Here is a 12,760-nt window from a genome sequence, read left to right as displayed (position 1 = left end):
GAAAGAATATTTCTAAATGCTTGGAAATTAGCATACTACTATATAATGCATGCATCAAATAATCTCAGAAGAAATCAGATAGTATCTTGAAGTGAATGAGAATGAAAATACAACACAACATAGCAAAATCTGTGCGATGTAGTTAAAACAATGCTTAGTGGGAAATTTATAGCACAACATATTTATGTTAGAAAAAAACAAATGAACCAAGAGAGACTGTGGACTCGGAGAAACAGAGGGTTTTGGAGGGGAGGAGGGTGGGGGGTTGGGAGGGCCTGGTAGGGGGTATTAAGGAGGCTCGTATTGCACGGAGCACTGGGTGTGGTGCATAAATGATGAATCTTGGAACACTGAAAAAATAAAATGAAATTAAAAAAATGTACTTCTAGAGTCAAATATGTAAGACACTTTATACACAATGGAAAAACTTTGCAGAACCTATTATTAGCTAATATCTTGGAGAACTTTCAAGTAATTAATGCTTTAGAATGTTTCCAAGGCTCCATGCAATAAGTTTATCAACCTACCTCAAAAAAACCTTTTAAAATTGTTTTCCCACCTTGAGAGGAAAAAAATGCATTCTGTCTATAATAATTTTATTTAATCCTTCCTTCAAAGGCCTTTACTTTTCCAGCTCTTCTTTCTGGTTGAAACATCAATTCTAGGTACAACCAGATTTTTTTTTTTTTTTTTTTTTTAAGAAATACATACTTTAAGTTAAGGGATTGCGTTACAGAGCCGGCTCCTGGCAGGAACAAGCTAATTAGGACTTACATCTCTCACTTCAACCTTCTGTCTCAGGCCTCTCTTTCACCAATCCTGGATTACAGGGACTGTTTGAACAAACCTATGGGTCCTCCCACATATCTTCAAGCATGTGAAAAATCTAAGATAGGCTAATCTTGTAGCCCGCACCTAGCACTCTGCCCCCCACCCCACCCCCAATTCAAAGACCCTTTAATCCTCAAATCTGAAACTTGGAAAGAAAAGAAATGCTAAGTATGAATACTACCTTTTAGTCAACTACAACTCACTCACTTCCCTCACTTCATCATCAAGGTTTATAGAACTTCTTTTAAAGAGGTCTACTGTGTTGAGAAGGTCAGTTTTCAAATGCTGCAAACTAAATTGTAAACTATTAAATTTTGCAACTGGTTCTTGTTCAACTGTGATGAATCACACTTCATGTCGTCAATGGGAGAGAGGGTTAATAGAAACATGAATGAAAATCGCTATGAACAAACACGGCTGCTGAAGCTCTGCCCCTAATTATAAAAGCTTATTAACAACTTAGATGTAAAATACAGTACATACTTCTAAGTGAATGCTAAGTAGTCCTTTAAAATTGAGGAAGATGTTCATATGCTGCTATCAACATTGATCTAAAGCAAAAAATTAAAGCAAAGTACAGAATGGTACATTGACAGATTTCCATTTATGTTAAGATATACATGTGTGATGCTTGTATATGCAGAGACTATTTCAAGAAGGAAACAAGTGGTTGCCTCTGGGACAGGGAAAAGAGGGACTGGTACCTGGGATGGAATGAAGACTCACTTTACCTATTCATCTTCTAATGCTGTGTGAATTTTTTACTCTCTGTTACTTTTTAAATAAGAAAATTAGATAGTGTTGTAAATTTTAGACTTAGAAATGATTAGCATGAAAAACATTAGAAATGACTGCTAAGGGGCGCCTGGCTGGCTCAGTGGGTTAAAGCCTCTGCCTTCGGCTCAGGTCATGATCCCAGACTCCTCGGATCCCAGACTTCTGGGATCGAGCCTCAGCAGGGAGCCTGCTTCCCCCTCTCTCTCTGCCTACTTGTGATCTCTGTCAAATAAATAAAATAAAATCTTAAAAAAAAAAAAAAATGACTGCTAGTTCAACAGTGAGCTTGAGCTAACAAGATGTTAATATAACTTCTCCTTTTCGATAGTGAACAAAACCACACAGGCTTATTGACTACTCCTTTCTATTCAGCCATAACCTCTGTCTCTCAGGCACAATTTCGCTCTTTGCTATCCATCCAGAAATCCCCATTTTAATCCTGCACCAGCTCATTTTTTTCCTCAGTTTAACAATGACTTGCAAACACTAGCCCCCCTGAGGCCGTGTATTTTTGCACGTAGCTCTACTGTCTACAGTCTACTCGAGGATTTGGCTATCATTGGGAGTATCCATGTAAGAACTGATCTGTCTCCAATGGTGTACGTACTTACGTGAGTTTCTACGCATGCTAATGAAAAGATATCACCAGAGGACTTCTGGGGTAATCTGAAATTATGTACTTTTTCAGAGGGGAAGAAATGGTAGTGTGAAGATAGTTTTACGGGAATTTCTGTATTATTCAAATTAGTTGAAAAAATATTAAATTGTTTGTGCATGGCTGTGCATTTATCTGTACAAAGCTAAATATGAATTTATGGAAGGTTTTTGCTACAAGGCTTGTAGAGCAAGAGGACCAGAGTTAGCAGGAATCAGTGTGACTATCTGTAACAAATGACAAATGTCAACTGCTTCTCTTCATGAGTGGCTTCTCAGTTAACCTCTCAACAAATTACATTCCAGAAAGAAAGTACCTTTTAGTTATCATTAGCATATCTGTTTTATTGATCATGACATGGGTAAAATACTTATATTTTGCAAATCTTCCATTTTCCATGACCTAAAAAAAGGTGAGAGAGAATTTCATTATTATTTCTATTCTAATGCAAGTAATGCACTGTGATCCTCTAGAAGCCATTTCTCAGTGGGGGACAAATTATTAACATTTTTATACAGTAAATATATCATAAAACTGAGTATTCACAAAATTATTGCTTCCTTTTTAAAAGCACCTTTTTGCACTGCTTTACTCAAGATGACTCAATTGCAGCTACTTCAATCGTTAATGCTGGATTTTTAGAAGATATTGTTATTACCTACAAAGTTTAAATTGAAGCTATTAAAGTTACTATTAAATTAGCATATTCATTTTTTCCAGGATAAAAGGTACAAAAACACATGCCAACACATATTTATATGTATGTATCACATAATTTAGTATTAGCCCCATCTTGCATCTTCCCTGGAAATTTTCCTATCTGCCTTACAAACATGCTTTTCTTTGCCAATCTCATAACTCATTCAAAAACTAGGAGCAGAGTGGGGCGCCTGGGTGGCTCAGTGGGTTAAAGACTCTGCCTTCGGCTCAGGTCATGATCCCAGGGTCCTGGGATTGAGCCCTGCATTGGGCTCTCTGCTTGACAGGGAGCCTGCTTCTTCCTCTCTCTCTGCCTGCCTCTCTGTCTACTTGTGATCTCTGTCAAATAAATAAATAAAATCTTAAAAAAAAAAAAAAAGGAGCAGAGTGTTTCTGGACAAACCTGGAACCCGAGGACCTAATTACCTTATGCAACAGCCTTTATTTTCAAGACTGCTGAAAGACACTGTCTATCCATGACATTGTCAACAATTCCTTTCCCCCAATACTATACATAATATAAACAAAATACAATTACCATTTTTAGTTCTGCACTAAATACTATTTGCTCTGAGGATGGAGTTACTTTGGCTAAAAATATATAGTATGCTAGACTACTATCTTTTAAAGGCAAACAATGTAATTGTGACTAAGATCCCTCAACAGGAAGTAAGTTAAGAATTTAGCGAAAATGTTAAAGCTCCTGAAAAAATTCCAAAAGAGATATAAAGATTTTAGAAAACTGTGTTCCATGAGGCTATATGCAAAAACAAAATTATTTAGCTTAGAAGAAGCTAACAAGTAACTTCATAATAATCTTAGTAGAAAAAGCTACCAGAGTAATTTTCATTTTATTGGAGACAAAGTTAAAAAAAAAAAAAAAAAAGCAGTGACTACAACAATAGGATGAGGCATACAGATTCACTGCATGGAAGACTTTTCTAACTTCAAAGATAATAATACTCAAAAAAGAGTATTTTTACTATTTGCTGTAGGAGGTAAGACAAGTAAACACAAATTCCTTGAGTTACAAACAAAAAAGGGATATAAGCACAGATTCAAAAGAAATTAATAAGTTATTAGATAATAAATTATGCAAATAAATTTGAAAAATTAGGTGATGTGGGCCGTGTTTTAAGAAAATATAAATTATGAAGAGAAAGAAGTATCAAAATTGCAGAGGAAAAGTAGAATTTTTGCAGATGATAGTATTGTTTAGAAAACCTAAGTACATAAGCCCAGCAACTTTATCTTATAAACACAATATCAAATTGAGAAATGGAAGGAAAAAATTGTTTAAAGAGTAATAAAAAAGATAAACATTTATGCCTAAGTTTAACAAATAACATGCAGAATTTATGTCATAAAAGCCGTAACACTATTGAGGGGAAAAATGGAAAATTTAAAAATGGCAATCTCTACCATATTGCTAGATAGAAAAACTCATTAACAATGTCACTCCCTTCCCCAGCCCCAGTTTTTACACCCCCCCATATGGTCCCAAGATGGTTGTGTTAGTTTGTTCTGGGGGCAAGAGATGGAAATATTTCGACAAAATTATACTAAAACTTATCTAGAAAAAAAGGCGATAATATCCAAAAAAACGTATAAGATGAATGCAAAGAGAACTATCCCGGCAGACAGGAACACAATCTACAAGCTACAGCAGTGGAACAGTTTGGTGCTACTAGAAGTTATAAAGAGAGATATGTCAACGCAACAGTACAGATTCCAGAAACTGACCCAAATGCATACTAGGATTTGTAAAATCCTATATATCCAAAAACAGGAATATATAAAATCAAGGTTGCATTTTAAATTAGTGGGGAAAAGCTTGTTTTAATAAATGGCGTTTCAGGCAACTTGTTAGCAATACCTGGGTCTCTACTTCTCTCTATACCACATTAATTCCACATGGATCATTGATTTAAGCATACAAAATGAAACTATAGAATTACTAGAAAAAGTAACATTTTAATAATATTAAATGAGAAAGCCTTAAATATAAAATGCAAAGCCCATACCACAATGTAAAAAAATTGTTACATACATGGAAATTAAACACTATATAGTAGTAGAACAGTAAGCAAATAATCAGATATAAGGTAAGTAACAACATAAAAATCAAAGAATTGGGAAAAAATCTGTCAATACAGAGATAAGGAGTTAATTTCATAACACAGAGAAATATGAATAAATCAACAGAAGAAAACTGAGTAAACCAATAGGAAAATGTGTCACAAGCTTATGAACAGGTAGTTCAGCACAGCACAAAATCTGACCAATAAACACATGAGAAAATGTTCAACTTAATTCAAAATCAAGAAAATGCAAATCAACTAAAAGTACTCATTAAGTCAAGAATTCGACTGCTTTTATTTTATGCAAAAGTACGCCAAGATATACACACAGAAGTCTTCACAGTAATACTATGTTAAATTAAAAATATCTAAACTGTTTAAATAAAGTATAGCTTAGCCATACAATGGGACATTATATGGTCATGAAAAGAAAGGGCGATGTGCAGTCTGATATCAAAGATGTGCAGACATATTCAGTGAAAAGAAATTAAACTACTGGGAATTAATGGTGGAGGACTAGAAACACATTCGTGTATACTTATATATCCATGGGAAATTTCTGGGGGGGTTGGTGGTAACACACTAATCTAATAGAGCTTATCCCTGGGCTTGAAAATGATAATAGTGGGGGCAGAAGTGAAGTTTCATTTTCAAATTTACAACTTTTTCTTTCAGTTATTTTTTTGTATTTGTAAAGAAATTAACTTAAAGCTTATTTTCTTTTGTTCTACATAACCAAGCCAAAAAACATCAAGAGTACAAATGCTGATCTCCCCAAGAACATCACTACCACCAGAAGTCAAGGGTCCACATGCCCCATTAATAGACCACAATCTTCAAACAGCTCAAAAGTTATGGTTTAGGGCAGCTGGGTGGCTCAGTGGGTTAAGCCGCTGCCTTCAGCTCAGGTCATGATCTCAGGGTCCTGGGATCGAGCCCCGCATAGGGCTCTCTGCTCAGCAGGGAGCCTGCTTCCTCCTCTCTCTCTGCCTGCCTCTCTGCCTGCTTGTGATCTCTCTCTGTCAAATAAATAAATAAAATCTTAAAAAAAAAAAGTTATGGTTTACCTCCAAATACCTAGCTTCTATTTCAATATTGTTTTAAATATGGGCATTACAGAGGACCCTGCTTCTCATCACCTTCCACTTTTCAGATACAACTTAAATAAAACCTAACCTCTGCATATAAGCAATTAAACCAATGTCAATAGTCACAGTAGTACCGATAGAAACAAGAGCTAAAAATCTTAGGAAAAAAAAGTCATTCAAGCATGTTTTTTGGAGTTCACCAAAAACCTTAAATGCAGCACTTGAAAGATGACTAGACATTATGGTCGTAGTCATCTACTTTGAAACATACAATGAACTATATTGTTATCAGAATGGATAGATTTGAATAAATGTTAAAGATAACTCCCTATACAGCAAAATTTTGCCGGTCTCCATTACAAACAGGTACAGAGGGAATAAGAATAGTGCTGTAAGCAGAAGCTAAAACTCTGTAACTAAGTCCCAAGGAAAAATGGGAGCAAATGAGAGACAATCTGACAATTTATCAACCATCATCTGCCATCATGCTGTAAAGTCTACAAATGTCATGCTTTTGACTGCAATTTCCTAATTATTTGTCTTTATAAGTGCCCTATATTGAAAATTTATATTTTTCAAAACATCATTATAAATTATCTAAGGAAAAAACCCCAGATTTTAGACCTGTAGGAAAGTTACTGTCTGTGTAAGCATGCACTGCTAGCACGTGAAGCAGTGGAGGACCAGGTTAAGTGTCTTACCCACCCGATCCTCACAGCAACCCTGGTAATTAGGTAACAGCTGAGTGTCTTGCTCGGGGTCATACTGATACATATGATCAGAAAAGTGGTTTCTTCAACTTCTAGTTCCAGTGCTTTTCACTATACCATGATGTTTCCTCCTATGAGGTCAGTCACTCGTTTCCCACGGGACCTCAAAAATATCTTCAGTATCCCTGGATGCCGGATGCTGCTGAGGCAGGCTGCTCAAAACCACAGGAGGGATGATTTTTGTTTAAGTTAACAGGGTCCATATAGTTCAATGTTAATATCCTATCTTCCTCCCTCCAAAACAGATATTCGGTATCAATGTGTCTCTTGAAGTAATTTGTGATACCCTTCAAAATAAATGAAGCACTAGCAAAACCGGGGCTAGAAATCACTATGTAGGGCCTTTGCACAAAGACCAAAATTTGGCTGAAATATCAAATAATCAGGCTGAAGCATCAAGTACATTAGCTAGTATGTTAGACATGTTAGCCTCATTTAACATGAGTGAGTGGTTAAATAAAAAACAATTTTTTCCTTATTCATTAAATTATACAGGAATTACTTATCACTGAGGACTTTCTTAGAGAAGCACAAACTGTTACAGATAATTTGCAGAACTTGCAGACAACAATCAAAATGCATGGTTATTGGTAAAAGGGTTCCTTTTGCATTAGAAAAGATGAATATACAGGTCTTAGTTTATTAGATACACATAAATCCAAACAGAAGTGACCGCAAACTCAGAAACACAAGAAGCAAGAACTTGGAAGACAGTGGAGTGAGGGTTACCCTCTACTAACAGCGACATTTCCTATCAGATCAGTCCCGACACTTTAGAAAAAGAACAGGCTGGAAACTATAGTAACGCAGAGAACATTGCTAACACTTGCAAATCATCTAAATGCTCTGAAACAGCAAATTCCTACAACAAAAATAATTCTGAAAGAGCAAAGCAAAATATGGTAACACAGATATTAGGAATAAATCATGAACATGGAAGGCTTTAAATCCCAAACAATATAAAGTGCTAATATTCATGGGAAATCTATTTAAGGAAACTGGATGAAGGATAAGAACACACAGTTCAGGGAAAAAAAAAAATCTGATCAGTATCTGACTCTTGGAAGACTAGAATTTCATGGAGGTGAGAGTTTTTTTTTTCCTTTCAAGCTAGTAACATGAAGCATAAGAGAAAAATGAAACTCTTCTAGATGAAAAATCAAGAGTAAGAGCGCTCTCAGGCACGTCAAGCTACTGGACAACAAAGAGCTGGCTTCGTAGATCGGCTAATGTGAACGGTCAGGACATAATGGGGAAAGAGGAAAGGTTTATAAACATTAAAAAATTAAGCTTACTTTTAAAAACAATAAAATTTAGGCAGGTAATCCTACAATGGTAAATGCCAGCATGTCTCAATTATTTAAGAAACAGACAATTTTAAACCAAACCCTCTTTAGACAAAGATGTAGTCAATAAATATAGAACTTTCCTAGAGTTACCTGCTTAAAGGTTAGGGATAAAACCTTTTCTAATTCACTTTAAATATGAGAGATTTGAGGGCTATGGCCCAGGAAAAACAAGGCATTCAAGCAAACTTCATGATAAGATGTAGTAGAAATTCATTACCTCAAAGCTCAATGATTTCATATATATAATAGAATAAACACATTTAACAGTGATGAAGTGATATTTGGCCTATTCGGAGGCAAACTGCTGTTAAAAAAAAAATCAAATCTCATTGTCATGAAATCTGATGAGGAATTAGCCCTTATTGAACCCCCCATACCTTTGTCTCCTCCCAAGCAAATGAGCTATTTTGATTATTAACCAAAGGATATGCTATTCTCACAGCTTAGACAGGGCAGGAAAAGAGAGTATAACCCTGTGACATAACATCAAATAAAATGTTACCCTTAAGAGATGTGAACTACTGTCATCAACTGGTTCATTTAAAAGTCTGGACAAAAGACAGAATTATGCTCATGACATAATTATGTACACTGACAGACGAAGACCATTAATTAACCTACCTAATACATTCTAGAAGAAAGGCCAGAGGTGGGTCGAAATAATGTAAGTGACAGTTTTAAGTCTCTTTAACATATTTCCAGCAGAATCTCTACTGAGCAATATTTACTGATCATGATGCTATCCATACTTGAAAACAATTTCTTTTAAACATTTTACCATTTCTTCTAATATATTATGAATTTCAGAGCAGGTCAAATTACTGAGGTTTTATTGTTTCTATTGCTCACCAACTAATGTGTGGAAATGGTTGTAGTATTTTTCAAGTACTATTTCTATTAATGTTGAAAGGGTTAAAAAAGGGGTAAGATTCATAGGTGCTTTTATCCTGATAAAAAGGAGACAAATGAGGAACATAAAATTTATGTAGTAGTGACCAAGAACTAGCAACAACTGGTATTCATAGAATAATGAAATACAGCAAGTCCTTACTATACATTGTGCTAATAATCATATATATGTCACCTCACCTGAGATAATTAGTTAATTAACTTAATTATTTTAAACCACCAATATTATTGTTATTTTGTTAAGTCGTGCAGTTATCTCCATTTTAGAGTCTGGAAACTAAGGTCAGACAAGCACAATAGATTATAAAGCTGGCAAAGGGAAAAGCTGAAACTGAACTCAGGTTTACTTGGTTCCAGAATCCAGACCCTGGGCCATAGGGTACTACTGCCACTCAGAGACTTTTCACCGTCAGAATGGATCACTACAGAAGAACTACATACCGTCCAGCGGACACGGTGAGATGCAATTTTTAACAGCTCACTGGCATACAGATTCAGATATCCCACAAGCTGTACTGTGTCAATGCTTCAACATCATGTAATACCTAGGAATCTTTATCTTTCTGGATGACTGGGCATATCTTATGTCTCCTTTGATTCTTACAGTTCCTCTGAGCCTCGTGTGTAGCAATCAACCAACAGGAAGGAGACTGTGAAGCTCTGACATGACAGGGTTGGCCTCTAACAGAGCTCTTGATTTATCCTCCAGTCACCAGATTAGAAAATGTCACCACAGTTATAATCTCATGAGAGGAGCAGGAATCTTGACTGCTCTCTTCAGGCCTGTAACCTTAAGATCTAGAAGGGTGTCCAATACATAATAAGACTTTAACAAATACTTGTATAGAGAATAAATATAGGGCATTAAATTTTTCCTTTGTATTCACATTAACTATACTACTAGATCAAAAATTCACTTATACATATATAATTATACATTTACTCTTTTGGCAATTTTGAATTTGAAGTAGTCTGGCAATTTATTCTACTTTACAAGAACTATGTAGACTCCCCTACTTGTATGTTCCAACACTGGTGCTTCATTATATCTCCAACTTAAACAAACTACCTCAGACTTGAAGTGCCACAAAATGCCCAACATATGTTTCTCCACATTGCTTCCTATAAGGTTCTTTATAGTGGTAATTTTTCACTGAAAATTTGATATCCAGTTCATTAGAGTCATTTTCAAAAGTAACTGGGACATCAATTTCATTTGAATTTATAACTGAAGACTCTTAACTGATAGAAAAAGTATACGCAGCGCTTCTTTTCATAGAGGACATTAAAGTTCGTTTTTAGGTGAATGAAAGTGGAATCCAATTCAATTCTGTATGAAAAGGAATAGTTTTATTTGGCAAGAGAACATCCTTTCTTTCATAGGATATCTTGCCAATAAAAAAATAGACTTCATAACTTAATACATTGTTTTTTAAACAACACTACTGTTAAAGCACACACTTTAAAAAGTTTCCAATGAGCTTTACTCAGTTCAACTTCAGCTGGAAATTTGTGCTGTCCAAAGTAACCAGGGGAAGTCACACAAGGTAGAGCTCTAATACATAAGTAAAGAAATCCCAAGTTATGATTTAGCATCGTTAGCTAAAGTAAAGGTGAAAGATCTTCTAAATTAGTACTCTGGTAAGAAGAGAGTAAGACTCCAGGTGAACCGACCTGAGTGTGACATTTGAGGATGTACTAAATTTTCTGCTTTGATAGTATTTATCCTTCTCTAACGTATTTACAAATTTAAGGGATGCAATGATGACAAACTTTTGAAAAAGATTTAAAAATGAAATTGGTCTCATTCAAGTACTGGATTAGAAAAGAGAATTTTTAAAAATCACTTTACACTTGAGACAAAGAGAAAACTGGAAACTCCACTAAGTGGAACCATCACCTCCAGAAAAAGATGTTAATTTCAAAGCCTTATTCAAAAAGTATTGTTATGTAATACTGGAGGTTCTAAGTGGAGTGAGATGCTCTTCTGGTGCAAAATCAAGTTAGTGGGACTTACTACTAAATGTTGGAAAATATGGGCCTTCGAAAATGATGTACCCCAAACTCTCCAAAAGATCTCTGCTAAATTGATAAATGAGGTATGAGACTGTATCCAGGTTGGATGGGTAATCTCCTTGCCCATGGGATCTGCTTTATTTGGGACAGTAAGAGCTCAAACTTTCCTGGACAACAGCATTTGGCTCTCTTCAGATTTCTCATCCCATTCAGAAGTCTGCTTCTGGAGGGAAGAGTTAAAAAATGAAGAGTGAAATCCAATAAGCCTTTGTCTCCTAGTTCTCGTCCACTTACTCAAAATTTCAGATGAAGCCAGGAAGAGTGTTCGGAACTACTCTGGTGATCTGACTGCCTATGGTAAGCCCTCTCTTCCAGATCAGTTGTAATTCTCCTCCCGAAGTAAAGGGAAAGACCACGTCAGCCGAAGGCAGTTATCTTCCAACTGCCATTTAGGCAGTGTTTGAAGCTAATTATAAACATCTGTAATTTCTGAAAGAAAAGAAATATACAACAAACAAAAACAGCCTCCCTGCTACAACTCACATAAGCATAATAACATCATGGAAAGAGATGTAAGAGATTCAAAGACAACACAGATAAAAATTTAAAATATCTGAAATGCTTAAGAGTATACTACCCTCGTGGGATAACCCAGCTGACAACATTCATGCACAGTGAATGACACAAAGATCACACACACACACACACACACACACACACACACACACTCATTATGAGAGGCAAAGATTTAAGGGGTGAAAACTTTAAAAAGAAACATGTTCAACAAAAAACAAGAAAGGAAATCTATTACAGCTATAAAACTTATAAAAATTAAGAAAAGATTCTGCTGGCTTTTATGTATTCCAGAAATAAAGACCAGTTTCCCCACACTAGAATTATTCTATGAATAGATCACTTTTTTAAACTTTAGAAGTTAATAATTCTATTTATAAGAACTTACAATAACAAAAATATACAATAGAAATATATACATTCGGATTACAATCATGTTAATAAAAATTTTAAAAGGAACTATAACATAAATGGTGGGGAGACAGGATAATTTTTATTCCTATAGTTTCCTACTTTACTGAGCATATATTACTTTAACATTGTAAAAAAAATAATTTTTGAAAATTTTTATATCTCCCATAAAATACAACAATTATAGACTGAGAATCAATGTTAGCTAACTGATTCACAAAAGGATTTAGCTCTTTCCATGGAAGTATGGGTCTCTAAATTTCTTAATTCTTAGAAATCCCAAGCTCTGGGGCACCTGGGGTGGCTCAGTGGGTTAAAGCTTCTGCCTTCGGCTCCGGGCATGATCCCAGAATCCTGGGATCGAGCCCCGCATCAGCCTCTGTGCTCAGCAGGGAACCTGCTTCCCTCCCCCCGCCCAACCCCTGCCTGCCTCTCTGCCTACTTGTGATCTCCGTCTGTCAAATAAATAAATAAAATCTTTAAAAAAAAAAAAAAAAAAAGAAATCCCAAGCTCCACATTCAGAAAATCTTTATAGACGTATATGATTAAAAGGTTTTTGATAAATGATAACTTAGGGTAGAAAAATACAGCATACCCAAT

At 35.4% G+C, this 12,760-nt stretch overlaps 1 protein-coding gene across 4 annotated transcripts in view; it reads right to left on the bottom strand.

Annotated features, from left to right (window-relative positions):
• LOC111153487 (vacuolar protein sorting 13 homolog A) overlaps positions 1-12,760 on the bottom strand; it is a 225,743-nt gene that overhangs the window by 5,156 nt on the left and 207,827 nt on the right. For 3 of the 4 annotated variants that reach the window (XR_002641007.1, XM_022512530.1, XM_022512531.1), the window contains one exon: positions 2,580-2,665. The exons of the other annotated variant lie outside the window; for it this stretch is intronic. Coding sequence is in view for 2 of the 3 variants with exons in the window: in XM_022512530.1 (XP_022368238.1) it covers positions 2,580-2,665 (86 nt within the window). In the remaining variant the exon portion in view is untranslated. The remainder of the gene's footprint in view (positions 1-2,579; positions 2,666-12,760) is intronic. 4 annotated transcript variants of the gene reach the window in all.

This window comes from Enhydra lutris, unplaced genomic scaffold (genome assembly GCF_002288905.1).
Source record: "Enhydra lutris kenyoni isolate GAN:26980312 unplaced genomic scaffold, ASM228890v2 scaffoldscaffold33, whole genome shotgun sequence".
NCBI classification, from domain to species: domain Eukaryota; kingdom Metazoa; phylum Chordata; class Mammalia; order Carnivora; family Mustelidae; genus Enhydra; species Enhydra lutris.
The sequence above is the reverse complement of the archived record's forward strand: the minus strand, read 5'-3'. Positions and strand labels throughout refer to the sequence as shown.